At 39.3% G+C, this 18482-nt stretch overlaps 1 protein-coding gene across 3 annotated transcripts; it reads left to right on the plus strand.

The window, feature by feature from the left end:
• The first annotated feature begins 1045 nt into the window (after nucleotides 1-1045).
• TTLL1 (tubulin tyrosine ligase like 1) lies at nucleotides 1046-18234 on the plus strand. 3 transcript variants are annotated; one of them, XM_030960976.1, is made up of 11 exons: nucleotides 1046-1114; nucleotides 4091-4223; nucleotides 5419-5627; nucleotides 6797-6977; nucleotides 8050-8184; nucleotides 8346-8454; nucleotides 11374-11517; nucleotides 13403-13489; nucleotides 14602-14765; nucleotides 16296-16451; nucleotides 17594-18234. In XM_030960976.1, the coding sequence occupies exons 2-10, from the start codon at nucleotides 4111-4113 to the stop codon at nucleotides 16423-16425; spliced, it is 1272 nt and encodes a 423-aa protein (XP_030816836.1). In that variant the 5' UTR covers nucleotides 1046-1114; nucleotides 4091-4110; the 3' UTR covers nucleotides 16426-16451; nucleotides 17594-18234. The 3 variants fall into 3 exon arrangements, with proteins under 3 accessions (XP_030816836.1, XP_030816837.1, XP_030816835.1); XM_030960977.1 differs by having other exon boundaries at nucleotides 17610-18234; XM_030960975.1 differs by lacking the exon at nucleotides 17594-18234 and having other exon boundaries at nucleotides 16296-17465.
• The last annotated feature ends 248 nt before the right edge of the window (nucleotides 18235-18482 follow it).

Here is an 18482-nt window from a genome sequence, read left to right on the forward strand (position 1 = left end):
GTTTATTTCAGCTACTGTCTTAATGTATCTATTTTTTAATGAGTAATTTTGTCTTACAGAGACAAAATACGTATTAAATGTAATTTGTCTTACAGAGTCTCCCTCAAAGACTTTTCAGATCTCTGGAGCTCACTCTGTAGTATCTTATTGTTTTGTATCAAGCCCATCACAGAATGTTGGTAACCTTCATATATGGCAGGTGTCTTAATAATCTCTTTTTGGAAGGATTTTTGTATGCGTAGATCAGGCTTCTCTGCACAGGAACTAAAACCGTAACTTTTTAGGCACTGTTTTCCTCACTCAGCTCTCACTGAGTGAATTAGAGCTGTTGACCACATTGTTGTTTTCTCGTTTTCATCGGCACAGGTTGCCCAGAGCAGCTGTGGCTGCCCCATCCCTGGCAGTGTCCAAGGCCAGGTTGCTCTGAGCAACCTGGAAGGTGTCCCTGCCCATGGCAGAAGGTAGAGTGGGATGGGCTTTAAGATCCCTCCACCCCAAACCAGTCTGGGGTTCTGTGATGAAATTTTTGGGTGAAAATTTGCCCGCTTCCTCTGAACAGTATCCCTACAAAAGCAGCTATTCCTGCAGCTGCACGGTGAGGAACATTTTAGCACCTGACAGGCTCAAACGCGGACCTGAGCTTTGGCATCAGACTGTCCCTGGGGGTTTTATATTCTCATAACATCCGAGAAGGTTTTGTCGCGCGATGACCTTTAACAAACCCCCATTTACCCATGGACTGATGTTTGTTAGGGACTTTAACAAACCCTCATTTACTCATGGACTGATGTTTGTTAGGGACTTGTTTCCTGAGGATGGGGCAGGCCCAAGTCGCACACGCTTAGACCAAAACAGCCCCAGACAGCAGGGACAGCCCTGAGGTGGCTGGGCGGGGTTCGGGGATTCCCCGTTGGGGACTGCAGCACGTTCCCGTCCCTCGGGGGAGGGCCGGCCCCGGCCTCGCCGCGCTCCACGGCCCACCCCGCACACAACATGGCCGGCGGCGGCCCCACAGCCCCGCCCCGGGGCGGCGGCCGGAACGGGCGGGGCGATGGCGGCGTCCGGCGGGGACTGCCCGGGCTGAGGCGAGCGGCGGCCGCGCTCCTGCCGGCAGGTGAGCGCGGGGCTGGGGCGGGTCATGGGTGTCCGTCTCCTCCCCGACATCTCCCCTACACACCCACAGCGCCTCTACACATCCCCAGTCCCATCCCCTTCCTCCACAGCCCCGTACCTGTCTCACATACACCCCCAAGACACCCATACACACCCCACACGCATACACACATCCCCACACGTAGACAGCCCACACATGCACACAAACACACCACCCCACACACAGAAATGGACACCCCTCCATCACCCCAGACCCGCCCGCGCACACACAGCCGTGTGGCTCTTTCGGTCTCGGGCTCCTTCTCCTCCCTAACGCTTCGGGAATCTCGCAGCAGGCCCTCCTGGCCTCCTCTGATGGCACAGCCAAAGTGGATTTTCCAGTAGTAAACTTAATAATGAAGCACAGTTACATTTTGTACTGTTGGAAAGAAGCAGTGGTTGCTGGGTTGGGTGCGGGAGGTGAGGTGCAGCTTCATCCCTATTTTGGAAAGTCTGCCATCAGTACCGCTGGCTCCTTAGAGTGGTGGTGATGCCAGCCAGGCTGCTTTGGGATCTCAGTTCATCAATTTGCACCAGAGCAGGAGGTCTCGCCTGGGGCTTAGGCTGCTGCAGGCTCCCTTGCTGCCCGTGGGAGCAGTCTGGGCAGGAAAGGCAGTGTTTTGGAGAAGTGATGGGCCTACTGTGTCACATGCCTGGTGTCTCTTGAGTAGGAGCTCTGGTGTTTTGTGAAGGATTTGACTTAATACAAATATGCAGGCTATGGCTGTGTTATGCAGCTCTGCTTTGATGTTTTGTGAAGCTAAGGATCTCAGCTGACCAGAAGTTCGAATGTGTAGCTATCTTGTGCAATCTCATCATGTTATCTAGAATACCTATTTCCAGATTATAAGATTCCTCTAGGAAAGTACATTATATTAAAATTGTATTATTTGTTGTGCATTCTTGTTTGTGGGTTTCGGTGATCAATTTGTACAAAATTGGAAGATTTTGTTTACAGGTCACTTAAACATCATCTGAGATTGATTAAATTCTGCAGAAACCAAGGACAAATTTTCAGTCTGCCTTTGACTCCTCTGTAGCAGGAGGGATAGGTGAGGCGCCAAGATCCCAAAGCAGGAAAATAATTGTGCTCTTGTAATTTTTCTTTTGATTTCTGGTAGAAGCTGTCTCCAGTGTTTAGCTCTGGCTTAATTTCAGCTCACCTTCCTGTGTATGAATTGCTCGAGGAGTCAGAGAAACTGGTATAATGTTAGATTTGAATTTTGGTGAACCTCTTGGGGTAGCTTGGAGATGTGAAGAATGTTGGTTTAAAGCCTTTTGAAAAGTTTACATTGTGGTTGGTTAATACCATTGTAGCTTAAATGCATTTCCTTTTGAAGGGACAATTGTATTGCGAGCAGACTAATCCCTGAACTTCTAAAACCACAACAAGGTGCTGTGTGGTATTACTGAGTCACTGATCATGGGTTATGCCAACTTCAGTACAAATAAATTAATTGTTTCATTTACTTTTGTTCTGGTAATCTCTGGAAGGCCCAGAGAAAGATCACGACCCTGTAGAACTAGGGATTGTATAAAAGCACACACAAGAAGACAGACCCTGAGTCTTTGTATACTCTTATCTGTCTAAGCTTGATTTCAGATTGCTTTACCAACATGAATAAAAATATGCGTGTCCTAAACTTTCTAAAATTTCAGTTTGTTAGTAAACATTCTGGCTTTGTAGGATTTGACAGGATAAATAGTCTGTGTGGGGTTATATGGGTTATACCTCCCAGAAAGAAACAATAGGAGCCCGAGCTTGGTGGCAAATGTACATTCCCATATCTAGTCCTGGAAAATGAAGACCCCTTAAATTCCAATCCACCATGTTACTTGCAGAAATGGCATTCATATTAAATTGAATTGACATTCATTAATTACATTACTGCATTTAGTAAAGGTGCTTTTACGTTTTAATTTACTTTTCAATGGAAAGTTGTGTGTAGAAGAGGCAGTAGATGGTGTTGCTTCTGGGTGTGTGATAACCCAGCTCCTTCCCACTCCTTTGCACGGCGAGTTTTGTTCTTGGGAAAGTAATGTAAGTAATAATAAAAAATGTAGGGAAAATAATAAAAATATAGGGAGAACCACCCCCTACCCCCACCCCCATGAGGTAAGTGAGGAAGTGGGATGGGAGGCCCAGAGAAGCTGTGCTGTGTCTTTGGGGCTTTTCAAAGCATAAATGGATAAAGCTCTGAGCAAACCGTCCACACCTCGTAGCTAACTCTGCACTGAGCAGAAGGCTGGACCAGGGGACTTGCTGGTGTCCCTTCCTGTCAGAATGGTCGAGTGATCCTGACAAAAGGCTGACCTGGGCAAGTGAGAGATCTAATGTAGAAAGTGACATCTGGTGTCAGGAGCTGAACTGCAGTTTGTAAGCACTCTTCTAACAGCCTGATGTTTAGGGAAATCCTCCTGTAAGGGTTTAATGATACCAGTTGCAAGGTCACTAACTTTAGTTCCTTCCCCTGAGGTACTGCAAATCTCGATTGTTGATAGAGCATGTAAGGGATTTCTCTTGGAATCATGGGTTTTTATTCTACAGGCACCACGTGATCCAGATGAACTTTCCTGCTTCAAAAGAAAGCAAAAATATATGTTCCTAAGTTAGAAACAATGCAATGTCTGTATTGGTTCTTTAAACATTACTCAGTGTAGAATAAGGGGGTTCTGTCAGTAGTATATTTAAGGGAAGGTTTTGTGCCTATTTATAAGAGGTGGGGAGTGTGAAAACCCTCCCTGTAACCAGTGTCCTTGTGTGCAGTTCTGCAGCTGAGAAGTGCAGGGTTTCAGTCTGAGCCTAGGTGTTCTTTTCCTTGGGTTTTAAGCTAATAATACTTATGTGAAAGTGTTTTCTAGGTGCCACTTTTTTCTTCTCCTTTTGCTTCCCTGTATCCTCCCCTATTTTCAACTTTAAAATTTTCTGTATGAACAGGTTGATTCCACTTCGGGATAATGGCAGGAAAAGTAAAGTGGGTAACTGACATAGAAAAATCTGTTCTAATAAACAACTTTGAAAAAAGAGGATGGATTCAGGTGGCAGAAAATGAAGACTGGAATTTTTATTGGTAAGTATGCTACAATTCCCAGTTTCTTTTATCAATGTTATGGAAGCTTGCCCTGTTACTAGAGTCCAAACTTCTGTAATAAACTGTACTTTCGTCCTCTTCATGATAATGATTTATATTCAGGCTAACTATTCAACATTTCAATACTGGGAGTGAATGAGAAATTAGACCAAGATTGTGGTAAAAGGAGGAGAGTAAATTATCTTCTCATTTGGTGTTTGTCTAATATAAGCCCATGAAATGCTGTCCTAGAATGCAGTAATCTATTAATGGGCAGAAACAGTGCTCTTTAAATAAATGAAACAATTTGTGATGTTCCTTTCAGATGCATCAGAATGTCAGTTTGTCCTGCCAAATGTACCCTTTGTGAACCACTTATTTAAATGGACAGGAATCTAAATGGGCAGGAATCTGCTCAAGCTTTTGGAATGCAGTTGGGAGAGTGGGGAAACACTCATGGAAATTGCTGTGTTGTTTTGTTTTGGGTTAGTTTTTTTTCTTTCTGAAATGATAATGTAGCAGATCAGTAGTATTCAGGAAATATTCTTTAATTTTTGCATTGAGACAACTAATATGGAAAATTCTTAGTATTTATGTCCCCGTTCTTATCTTCTGTGAAGAATGTAGTTGATAACTGATTTAATGACTGTCACTGCAGCAATTTCATCTGATATATAACTCAACGACACAGGTGTTTTTAGCAAGATCTCTGAACCAGTTTTCAAGTCATATGCTTGAATTCCTTTTGTAATCCAAGTATCAAGGTAGTCAATAAGAGGTTGGGTTTGTGGCTTTTCTGAAAAGGAAAGGTGAGTTTCAAGAGTGTGAAGTAACAGATTTAGAAAGAGGATTCTGTAGCATTTGGGTGCACTTCAGTCATTTTTAGGCCCTTCTGGGGATTGACCTGACTATCAACAAGCCAGAGTCCAGTAGGACCCACTTGTCATCTTTCTGTCCTCACTTCCTGCACCAATTTCAGTGGTAGCGGAGGGACTGATTAAGCCTTCAGCAGGATTTTATTTGCTTTGTTAATAGAACTTCAGGATATGTTGGATTGTCACTGCAGCAAAATATTAAATATAAAGAGAAATGAGAGCGAGAAAAGATGAAGTAATTGGAGGGAAAAGATCTCTAATTTGTCATCCTGAAGTGTGTTTCTTGAGAGAAGTCACTTGGTGTCTGTCTTTGGTTTCAGGATGAGCGTCCAAACAATCAGAAATGTGTTCAGCGTGGAAACCGGTTACCGCCTCTCTGATGACCAAATTGTCAATCATTTCCCAAACCACTATGAGCTGACCAGAAAAGATTTGATGGTAAAGAATATCAAGAGATACAGAAAAGACCTTGAGAAAGAAGGAAGTCCTCTTGCAGAAAAGGATGAAAATGGGAAATATATTTATTTGGGTATGTTGTTCTTATTTCAGCACTCAGCTCTTTTCTTAGAGAGTCAATAATTGGAAGAGAACCGGCTTTTTTGTGTGTGAAGCACTGAACCTCTGGACTGTTATGACATTAAAGTGGCTACCTTGAAGTGCTCTGTTCCTCTTTTGGGTTTGATTCATTTGGGATTTCTCAAAAATTATTTTGGAGAGGGAAAATTGTGGGTTTGATAGATACTTTGCAATTGGGTTAGTGGTGAAACCAAAGGGCTCTGCTACTTCATGTGAGAGACGGTTACAGTTTCTTTAATTCAAAAGTGAAAAACTATTATGTGAAAATCTTACAATGGAGCAACAACTAAACCGTTTTGAAGGAAGGCTCTAGACAGAATTAAATTAACAAACACCTCAGAAGGGAAATCTGGGGAACTAATAATGACTGCTAAAAAATAAAATAAAAAGCAACCAGACCAAAAAAATACCCAAGAAACTCAAACCCTAAAACTAAACCAAGAATAGATGAGGAATGAGGAAAGCAGAGTTGGTTTGGAGGTCAGAAAGCATTGAAGTGAAACAGAGTGAGATATGTGGAGTTGAATTACATCTTGGAAAAGTGAAATGAAAGCACTTCATCCATGTAAGAAGGCAGGTCTTCAAGAATGAAATTGAAGATAATTTAATAGCAAAAAGTGAAAAATGTTTTTCTTTAGGTTTCAGTAATCATGGTAAAACTGAGTGTGGGAGCAAAGAAGAATAATAGGAGTTCAGAATAAGATATAATAAATAAGAATAATGGGAGTTACATGGAAATAAAAATTATGCAGCCAGAGGGGGTTTTTGCCTGCACAGAGCATGATAAAGAATGGTGGAAGCTGATCGAGGAAATTGAGAAATTTTAATTGTTTTGTTGAAATGGTATCGAATGCTGTAATGGCGCAGCATATAAATGGAGGAAGAAAATCTGTTCACATGAATTAGAATCTATTACTTTGAAGTTAGCATTGTGCAACATTTTGCAATTGTTTAAGTAAAAACTAGTATGTAAATGAGATAAAAAGCATGAGTCTTAATGAAGGTGGATCATGCCAGACTGGAAAACTGAAAATACAGAACTTTTATTTTTTAGTCTTTATGTGTCAGTAGCCTTATCAGATAGTGTCTTTAATTGTGCACCCCTTTTCCCCCTTAATTCAGATTTTGTTCCTGTGACTTTTATGCTTCCTGCCGATTATAATCTCTTTGTTGAAGAATTCAGAAAGAATCCCTCCAGCACATGGATTATGAAACCTTGTGGCAAAGCTCAAGGAAAAGGAATATTTCTAATCAACAAACTCTCCCAAATAAAAAAATGGTCTCGAGACAGCAAAACATCTTCGTAAGTTCTTGAAACCAAACCCTTTATTGTACTTTCTGTAATTAGGTGAACTGCATCAACATGCTGATTGTCTGATGCATGGGAAAACTATGCCATTATTATTATGATTGCTTTGTCATTTCATAGTTAGGTTTGCATTTAATCTCAGTTGTTATCTGGCTTCCTCCTTCAACAGGTTATAATACAGCTTGTTTTGGTATGAGGAGGCACACAGAACTGTTCAATTAATATTCTTTATAAAATTACTTTCAGTGTTGTCAGAGAAAAACCTGCACAGAAAGAAATTCTTCTTCTTCACAGTATTAAATAACAGGAAGCAACAGAAAAATTTTCCCCTCAGCAATTTCAATAATTGTTTAATATATATTAAATCACTTTTTTAATTGGTACAAAAGAAGAATGCATTTCTATGAAATAAATGTATTTTCCTTTTGGAACACAAAATAATGCACATCATGTTGATGATCTCCTTCCAAATGGATGACATAGGTTAGCAATTTTATGTTTTTCTCTGACTAGAAGTTTTAATCACACAACTAATGTTTTTTCCTGTGACCAAGTGACTGGCTGAATGTCATTTGAGAATTTTTTCCCCTGTCTGATTTGAATCTGAAGAATGTCACAATCTGAAAGTTATATTAACTTTTCACAGTGGTTTGCAGTTGCACACCAAGCAGAAATGCAAATATTCCAGTAGTGCAAGACCTTGAATAATGAAGGTAATGCAATACATTCTTTTTGCTTGTCTGGACTTTGCCAAGCTCTAAATTCTCTTCAAGGGAAAAAGGCTGGCTTGTAGAGCTGCATTGTGAATGGCTTGGTCAGCTACTGTGTGAGTTTAAATGGGTAATTGATCTTGGTCATCTCTACAATATTTTCAGCTTTTTTTTTATATATAAGGCCTGATGCCAAGTGTGTATTATTAACCTCTACAACTTTATACACCGTCTTGGCAAAAGATGCAAGATTTCAGTCACCTCGAAATTTACAGAACACTTCCAAAGAAGTAAAAGACTTCAGGGATTGTATTGTTGCAAGTATCATACTGTGAGACATGTTTTGTGTCTTTCAGGTTTGTGTCTCAGTCTTCCAAAGAAGCCTATGTGATTTCACTCTACATCAACAATCCCTTACTAATTGGTGGAAAGAAATTTGATCTTCGTCTCTATGTTTTGGTGTCTACCTATCGTCCACTGAGATGTTACATGTAAGGTTGCATGTCTTTGTATTTTGTTTAGAGATAATGTCCAGTGTAGTCAAAATAATGTTGTGCATGTTGCACAAGGAAGTTTAGCTGGTATCCTAGGACGCTCACTTCCTTGATTCTCACAGGGATTTAACACATTTTAATGACTTTTTGCATTTAAGGTATAAGCTTGGGTTTTGCCGGTTTTGCACAGTGAAATACACACCAAGTACAAGTGAACTGGATAACATGTTTGTGCATCTTACAAACGTTGCCATTCAGAAACATGGGGTAAGTGTGCTGATTTCTTAGATTCTCTTTTGTAGCAAGACTGATTTTCTTTAATTGTCCCAGAAACTTGGAATCAAAAGGTTTTGTCATACTCCTCATCATCTTGCAATTAAAATACTTCACCTTGCACTTAAAAATACATACATTTTAGAATGTAGAAATTTTAGAAAACCACAAATCAGAAGTCAAGATAATGAGTTGCAGCTCACAGTAGTTGAGAGCAGGGGTCTCCTTTAATTTAAAAGCCAACATGCTCACTTATGAATTGAACAATGAAATTTATGAGCTTGGATCATGTGGTTATGTACTTTATAATAGTGGTTTAATATCCCCTTCTTCATTTCCCCTTCCCTCTCTCTCTCTCTCTGGCAGTTAATTCAATTTCTTCTTTCCAGCACTTATTCATCACAGGATTTTCCAGCTTCTTCCAGTGTTTCCCCAGCCTCCTGCCCCTGCCTTCCTTCTGTGGGAAACAAAGGGAGTGTGCAGTTGCAAACTTGAGATAAATAAGTGCTGCCTGGCCATCTGGTGTCTTCCTCTTGCATGGACAAAGCTGGAGCTCTGCCTGCAGAACAGTTCTGTCCTGTAATTTGCCATTGATATTCATGTGGAAACATGAGAGCTTTGTCAGCCCTTCCTTATGTCAAAGTAGGCCGAAATTCAGCAGTGGGGAGGGAAGGTTAGTGGGGCAGGGGTGATATAGATGGGGATAAAGTGTCACTTCCCAAGCCTTGTTCCTTCAGGGAATGACTTGATAATGATTGTCCCTTTGGTGATTTTAGCGGATGTCTGTGATTTACAAAACATGCCTCTGGTACAGTCATTAAAACTCTATTGTTGCACTTCCTAATGCCAGAAGCTTTATTTTGATGGTATGGAAAATAATATGTATGGACACACACACACACACATGCTTCTGATTATATTAATGTAGGTGTACACATGCGCTCATACACAAGATATGTGCAATATATCTTAAATTGAAACCCTGATTAACATGCCTTCTCTGCTGCTGTTCCATAAGATGTGCAGCATAGCAGAACTGTTTTTGTCTGAATATTGCTGCAACAACAATGTAAATGATAATGTTGATAGTTCTTAACCAGGGTAAGTGGTCAAATATGCCATTTTTCAGTACTACAAACATCTTATTGTTCAGTTGCTGATTTGTGAAGTGCTTCAAACATGTTTTGGTTTGACGGGGCACAGTGAGAATTACTTATGGTGAAAGCAGGTCCCATACAACTTTTAGAAAAACTCCTGGTGGTGTTGCCAGTAGCAGAGAAGATGTGAGGCACATGGTACATTCCCTGCCTTATTATGCACCCTTCCATCTTCTCTACCAGTTAAAGAATGGCCTTGAAGATTTTTCCCAGATAGGAGAAGTGACTGTGGTGGTGACGTCGCTTAGAATAATATTAGGACAACAGAAATGGTTATAGAGGTAGCAGCCTAAGAATGTGGAATTATTACTAGAATATTTGAAAAGCTTTTTATAAATTGTAAACCACTGATATCTGTTCAGTTTTGCAGAAAGGAAGTTTAATGTAAAGCAATGCTACCCATCCTATTTGTTCTGTTTTAAATGTGCCTGTAACTTTGGAGGCTTTTAGACTGTACAGCTTTACTCTTCTCAAACTGTACCTAATTTGAGCTGTCAGTAATTTATAAAAATTATTATGAGGTGCTGGAAAATGTGTGTGTAATACAAACAAAACAACAATAATTCTTATACATAATTATTTTCACTTTGTTTTAATGTCTTTAATGAAACAACTGTAATTATGTAAAGCTCTACCCAGTTGCAATCTGTTTTGATTTGAGTACTTGTTCTGAAGGGCAAAGAGGGCTGAAACTTTGATCTCTGTTCCCGTGCTGGAATCTGGTGTCATGACATTTTTATCATGCAGCAAATCCTGAGAACCATGTTTCAGGTCTTTATTTGTACTGTCCAGTTCTCCAAATTTACTAATGGGGGAGCTATATGAGAAAGCCTAATAATAACATAGGTGCTTCTCTGACCTTGTCCTAGAGGATGACAGAATTTGTTCTTCTGAGAGCTTTTTTTCTGCTCTATGCATTCTGTGTTTTGTAATTTACCAGGCATACAATCATTAATTCTCAGAAATGCTCTGAGGAGAACACTTTATAAAGGCACAAAGCATTTGTCCTGAGAGTTCCTTGAGGGCTGAACATGTGCCTTTCCATCAGTATGAGCACCCCTCACTTTGCTCTTGTGTTTCCATTTAAAGAGAAATAATGCACAGCCTTGATAGCCTCTGAAAAGACAACATAAGGTAACGTCCTGTTTTCCCCTGTTCATTTTCAGTAATGCTTAGTGGGGTTTTGTACTGAATTACTTGAAAATTTTAACTTTTAAAAACAATTCAGGTGTCGTTTCACTATGTTCTTGAATGTAGCTGTTATCAGTGGCACCATTAAGAAGATACCAGGGAACAGACAAGTTGTGCTTTCAATAAATATACACAGACAAACACTTTCAAGTGCTGCATTTTACAACAGCTACCTTCAGTGAAATTCTGCTGTTGCTCATTAATTGTTTTTTCCTTATCCCCAGAGGAGCAAAACGTTCACTTCTTTCCTTTCACATTTTAAAACTTCTAATCATAACTCATACTTTATTATAAAACTGTCCATGTACTCAGTTTTTTTTCTCCTAACAAAGATTTATTACTTTATTTACAACGTGTGATACAAGCATATTAAAGCTATAATAAAAGCAATTGTTTATGTAGAGGGCAGTTCAAAGTTGAGGTGTTCATGAAGCTGCAAGAGCAATTAGCCAGGTTTGGTTTTAGAGCAGTACTTGTAAATATAAGGGGACTTTTTGTGGGGATGAGAAAAAACCTGCTGAACAACTTCGAAATCTTAGACTGAGTGAACTCCTTAACTCTTCAGGATGATTACAACCATATCCATGGAGGCAAGTGGACAGTGAGTAACTTACGCCTGTATCTGGAGAGCACCCGTGGAAAGGAAGTCACCAACAAATTATTTGATGAAATCCACTGGATCATTGTGCAGTCCCTGAAGGCTGTTGCGGTGAGTGCTGCCAGCGATAGCATTCCAGCTGCAGGCTTCCCATAGCCATTCCAGCTGCAGGCTTCCCATAGCCATTCCAGCTGCAGGCTTCCCATAACCATTCCAGCTGCAGGCTTCCCATAGCCATTCCAGCTGCAGGCTTCCCATAACCATGGAAGTGAGCTTGCCGTTCAAACCCCTGCATCTCTTTTCTGCTCTTTGAGTGATGGTGTTGATGCTGATTTCTACAGCTCTCTTACCTCTTGATTTCTTGTTATCTCTTGAGATGAGGGAACTGAATCTTGGGTGGGTGAGTGGGTTGAGCTGTCTGTGGATATTTGAAGGAGTGAATAAATCTCTTTCCTTGAGGGATTTGTGAACTATTTAATATGACTTGATACTGCCCTTGTGAATAGTATTAAGTTCTGCCAAAATGTGTGACGTCATTCCAGCAATAACAAATGTGTCAAAGAAAAAAATCCTCTGGAGGACAGTTTATCAAAGCAAACCTAAGGCTATTAGTTCATCAGAGTTACATAACATACTTTCACTACTTTTATGCATAAGTCACAGAGTTACTATGAATTTATTTAAAAAAAAAAAAAAGAAGCAGCAGCCAGTTCTCTGCTTGAGTGACTTTCTAGTGTTGGGATAATATTCTGTGATCACATTACAGGGCAGGTACCACTCTGGGAATCAGCTGGGGTAACTGAGTTGACAAGGACTCTCCTGGTCCCAAGTACATTGTGTTGTCCTCTCTTTTGGGTTGGTCCTGGCACCATTTAGAGCTGAATCAGCTCACTTGTGCACTGACAATTACTACCTTGCTTTATTGATGGCTTGGTGTTCTGCCAGGGGAATAAGCTGAGTCACGGAAGGAGCAGATGAACACCAGAATCAGCCCGAGAAACGGGGACAAGGTCGTGCAGCTAGGATCAGTGGGAGCGGGGGAAGCATGCCTTAACCTGGCCTCTGCTGTGCAATCATATCTTGGTACTTGGGGGAAGAAAAGGTACTTGGGGGAAGAAAAGGGATATAATGCTAGCAGAACCTTAGAAGAGGAGAAGTGGTAAAAATTATGGAGCATGAAATCTGTTGTTCCTCTGTCCTTCTGACAATGGCACATGTAATTAGATTCTTGTTCCTCCTCCCCCCTTTCAGTCCCTGAAGAAATGAAAAGCTTCATTATTAGTTATGGGGAAAACATCTCAGAAACCTTTACAAAGTTTTCTCTAAAAGATCTGATGAGCTTCACGTAGAAGAAAGTATTACACTGTGCATACTGCAAATGTTTATATAATGCATATATAATGCATAATGCAGATGCTGGAAAGCTCCTGGTTCTCTAGGGGATGTGCATCTAAGCAAACTTGATTCCTGCTCTCTCTTGGCTTTGGGGTTATAGTTACCTTGAGTAATTAAAATTTTAAAATGTATTTTGTAATTGTTTGACCTAAAATTTCTCCATAGTTACAGCAGCAGAATAAAAGAAATGTTTTTGAATTGCTTTTCTAAAGTTTAAAGAATTCATAATTATATGAAGCTGTAAATTTTCAAATGTTCTGTTTTCTCCTGATGCACGCAGGCTTTAAATATAGTTATTACTTTTGCAAAGTATAAAACCACTTATTTTCACTATGGAAACATAATGGAAAATTAACATAACTCAATATTTGGCATCAGTGCAATCATTGGTATTGAAATATTTACATCCAGTCTCAGAAAAAGAGGCAATGCTGAACCTACTAGTTAGTTAGCAAGCTTATATTTGAGTTACAATACTGAAAAGTGTTGTAGAAGATTGGTAATGTCATTACATGTGATTTCTAGCAAAGAAAGTAGCTAATTGGGTTACTTACTGAAGAGTAGATTTTAATACATATTACTATCTTTTCTTTTTCTCCAGCCTGTAATGAATAATGATAAACACTGCTTTGAGTGTTATGGATATGACATTATCATTGATGACAAGCTTAAACCTTGGCTAATTGAGGTAAAGTTCTATAAAATACAGGGAAAAAACTTCCTTCTCATTTCACGGAATAAAACCAAGTAGACTTCAATGTAGTCTTTCCTCTTTTTAGATAGTATTGTTTGTTTATAAGTGGATTAAGAAAAATACTGGAAAGTGACATAGCTCATGTGATGGCCAAACTAGCATGTGCTTTTCTTTCATATTTTTTTGGTTTTTCTATTTGTTTGTGGTTTTCTGTTTTGGTTTCTAAATCCAGTACATCCATGCAACTGCACTTCAGAGGCAGTCTGAATGTTAGCAGCCCTGTTAAATACTGGATCAGTACCTTAAAAATGGGCATCGACTTGATGGAGCAAAGCATCAAATTTAATTTTTAAATGCTGTCATGGCCTTAATGTTACAGATTAAGAGGAAACAAAAGGGGCATACAAAGTATAATTAGGATATTTGGAAAGATTTTTATTTTTTACATAAATTTCTCTTTCATATATATACTTTAGCTCTGTATGTTCAATATAAATTTTGTCCATCCCTCTTCCTTCTCAGTCTAATTTGAAGTGAACTTCATAAGAAAATTCTGTTTATCACTCTGATACTACTTCTCCAAAATAAATGTGGAGCAAAGATATGTTAAATGAATCCCAGGTTTAATTAAAACAAGATACAATGTAGTGCTTTGAATAGAGAGCACTCTCCAACTCACAATATAACGAGAGAACTCAGGTAAGAACTTAAAGAAAAATTGTTTACCAGAAGAGAGCCACAGATTTCTGTGGGCAGCAGTGGCTCATGTAAACTGGGCAAATTTTAAGGACTCAAAAGTATGGGGTTTGTAACCATGTAAACAGAAAATTAAATAGAAATTCTGCCTTGTCTGATTGATCCTGGTGAATCTCATCTCAACAGAAATCTTCAGGCTGACACTGCAGACACTTAACAGAGTGGTACTTTCCTGTCCAAGTAAAACGAAAAATGCTCAGTGGGGAATTCCTTCCAGTGCCTGAGGAACTGAAAGATGTGCTTTGAGCCACCAAGGCTCAATTTCCCATATGGTACACACAGACATCACACATGCTGGTTGGAGAACACTCCAAAAACTGATACTGACTGGGGTTTTTTCCCTTTTGTAGGTTAATGCTTCCCCTTCTCTTACTTCCAGCACCGCTAATGATCGCATCTTGAAGTATAATCTTATTAATGACACGCTTAACATTGCTGTGCCTAACGGGGAAATTCCTGACTGCAAATGGAATAAATCTCCACCAAAAGAGGTTCTGGGCAATTATGAAGTCTTGTAAGTTTTATCAATGTTTCACAGAAAGGCCAATGTTTTTCTTTCACCTCACTTTTTTTGATGTGTAATGTAGACCAGAAAGATAAAGTAAACTTCATTCTGATACGAAAAATGGGCACAAAGTACCACTTCATTTCTTTGGAACTGCGTTGGAGGTGGGAGTGCATTAAAGCAGAGTTCCCTTGCCTCATGTCCAGAGACAATGTTGCCTGATAAGCTCCTGTTTGCAACTTCCGAACTTCTAGCAGCTAGAACTGGGGGACAATCAAAGAGAATGTGTCTTCTACATGTGCAGAACTTTAATTTTATGGAGGCTAATATATACACGGTACTTAAACAGTTAAAATAGTTAGTTCTGGTTTAAAAGTTATTTGATGCAAATTTTCTCTCAATTCATGGGAATAATGCCTCTTGAGTCCTGTGAATAATAAATGTAATAATAAATCATAGAATTTTCAGATATTTTTTAATTTCCTCGATCAGTATTATAAGGAGAGAAATGAAGGAAACTGAGACTTCTTATATTGGAATGTCTGCAAGATTTATCTAGGATGGATTGGTTTTATGCAGAAGAACACTGATTTGAATACCATATTGCTGACACAGTTCCTTATCTTTTTTGAGAAAATATTTGGATAGTTTCTCTAGCTCTAGTGGTGCAGTTGCTCAGTATGTCAGGAATGCCCTTTATGTACACAGCTGATCCACTAGTGCTTGCTCATCTTAAATACTTTTCCTCTATACTAGTAAAAGCAGTTAAATAGAAGCGGTCTGAATTAGGGTTTAAGATTTAATGGATGTTATACACATGGTAGCTATGAATACCTATAAAACAGTATAACTAAGCATATTTTATGATTTTCCTACAAAATTCTTTAGTATTATCTTCTGTTAATTACAATTATCTATTTATAACCAAATTCTGCTTGGAATTTGAATAGCAGTTGAAATGTCAGTTTATGCTGAGGTTATCTGACGCTATAATGGATTTAGATATTTACAGAACTGCTCATCACTGTGCCTAAGTGTTACCAAATACATATCATCAGATGCATTTTGTTTGATCACATGGCTGTTTTGTTCACATCATTCTTTCCCTTCTGTCTTTGTGATGCAACAGGGGAGTTTTAACACTGCAGCTAACAATCCTCCCTTTGAAGCAATAGCTCAGGAGTTATTTGAACTGGCAGCAGGCTGATGTTCTGCTTAACCACAGACCTGCAGAAGTACATGGGGAACTTCACAAGCACAAAATTTCACAAACTTGAGAGTTTAACTAAAGCTGCCAGATGACTTGTTTCTTTCAAACTGGGGCTGAAGATATTTCAGGATGATCTGTATTATAAAATTATAGATTCATAGACTCATAGCTGCATGTCATGCTATGCCTGCATGAAGCTGTATGCAGAGCAGCTTGTATCAAACTCCAGTTCTAGACAGTAACCAGAATAGAATGTAGAAGTAGAATGTATAGGGCCCCAGCTGTTTGTGTAGCAGCACAAGGCACTGAAGGGGTTTCCTTTCCTGCAGATATGATGAGGAGATGGCGCAGAGCGACGGGACTGATCGCGACCTGCGGGGTCGTCCTGGGCAGCCCACAGGGGTCAAAGGAAGCCGTGCAAGAGATTCAGGAAAGCCTGTCCTGACCACCTGGAAGTGATGACAGAAAAAACGGCTGCACTCTTGGTAGGAAGACATCAAGAATAACTTGAAGTTTTGGAACAGATTCCTGTATTTTGCTACATTGCGTGTAGGAAATACTAATGAAGACAAAACAGTCTTTGAAAAGTGAAACAAACGCTCAAAACCCAGGAACTGTACTAGGCATATACTGACCTGATAATTATTACAACAATAGATATAGAGTGTGTATGTATATACAGTTCTGTTTATATGATTTGTATGAACTAATTCTCAATAATGATCAAGAACTTTATTTATAAAGGTGGCAACTCAAATGCATATTCTGAAAGAAACTCCTTGCTGTTCTGGATAGTATTTATTTCCTCTAGTAGCCTATCCCTTCCTGCCTATAATAAATGAGCTGTGGAGTCTATAAAAGGATGATGGTGGTAAACATTAATATTTTCATAGTGACGGTTCAGATTCTTGTAGTAAAAGAAGAGCAACTAGAAAAAAATAGCAGTACATGTACTTGAGGCTGTTGCCAATAAATGCAGCTATTGATTTATAACCAGTATTAAAAAATTGAAAAGCAAGTCCTTATATGCTGAGGGTTGGGGGTTTTTGTTTCCTTTAAGTGTTCTGAGCTCCTAACTCTTTAAAAGTAGGAAGTTTTATGGACTGAGGGAGTATTTCAGTGGTATATTGATGGACTGTTTCACTAGCCATTAATTTTTATTTTGAAATAGTACATGTCTGTGAAAAGCAGACAGAACAAAGATACTGTAATAAATTTCATTGCTTGAAGCTGATGATAAATTTTTATTTACACCAGAATCCCTCAGTGTATTTATGCATGTATATACGTCAAATATCTGTATATTTTTGTATATTTAATTTACAAAGATACTGTTGCACATGGCAATCTATTTCTGGTAGCTATGATAACAGTTGTGATGATTAGCTACCAAAACTAAGATGCAAAACTTAGCTACCAAAACTAAGGAGCAAAAGATAAAAATGGGTATTTCAGTCTTCTAACAGCAAAGCATATGAATAAACTAGTGGGGTCTGTGATTGGCTGTTGCTTCCACTTGACTTTAAACAAGATATTGGGTGGTTATTTATAAAAGGTAGCATGCATTGGTTGGTTTTATTCTCCTTCTCCCCCTCCCTCTTTTTTCTTTTTTTTTTTTTTTTTTAAGTTTAACTCTCCCACAGTTTTTAGTTTCTTGAGCACCTCAACCAGACCACCTGCAACTGCACCACTTCACCTGTTTTGGAAGATCCTCCTAGAAGAGTGCAGCCAACCATGGTCTCCAGGACAGCTGAACACAGTCTGGCCAGAGCAGCTTGTGTTGGGGAGGAAGGGCAGGTGTGGGCTGGGCTGACCAATACCCTTACACAGAATCTGGGGTTTATCCTGGCGGTAAAGAATGAAATCTGTAGGCTGAGTAACTCCAAGCAGTCTTCATTAATCTTGTATATTCCACTAAAATAAAATCTAACTGATTCTCTCTTCATCAGCTTTGAATCTTCTCACTGGCCTCTACAAAAGCATATTTTAGTTGATTCTTGAAATAAATAAGTGTAAGGTAAGATGATCACTGCAGGATTGTAAAGTTCTCCTAAATTCCAGGTCTCATCTTTTGTGGTAGGGGTTTTTTGGTGTGGGGTTTATTGGTGGTGGTGGTGGAGGGTTGATTTGGTTTTTCTTAATTCCTAACTGTGAGTCTTGCTTGTATATTTGAGCCTTGACAGGCAAGCTGCTCTGAAGTAGAGGTGTAGTCAGATGTGTTAATCATCCTAGTGTTGTTTTAATTACTGATATTTAGTAGGCAGATGTTTCCGGTTTTACCCTTAAGTGCCTGTTAGGATAAAGTGGGAAGTAGTAACAGCCCTAGGGACTGTGGGCCTGTAGTAAATAGTATTTTGTAGTATGATTATATTTTTGACAGACAGGTAACATAACAAGGGTACTGTGATAGAAGGAAAATGAAGCTTTCTCTCATTGCTTGTGATTATTTTCTGTCGTGGCTGGGACAGAGGATGTGTTGTGGTATTCTTGTATTGCAACAGTAGCACCCCTTTCTG

Source organism: Camarhynchus parvulus, chromosome 1A (assembly GCF_901933205.1).
Source record: "Camarhynchus parvulus chromosome 1A, STF_HiC, whole genome shotgun sequence".
Lineage (NCBI taxonomy): Eukaryota > Metazoa > Chordata > Aves > Passeriformes > Thraupidae > Camarhynchus > Camarhynchus parvulus.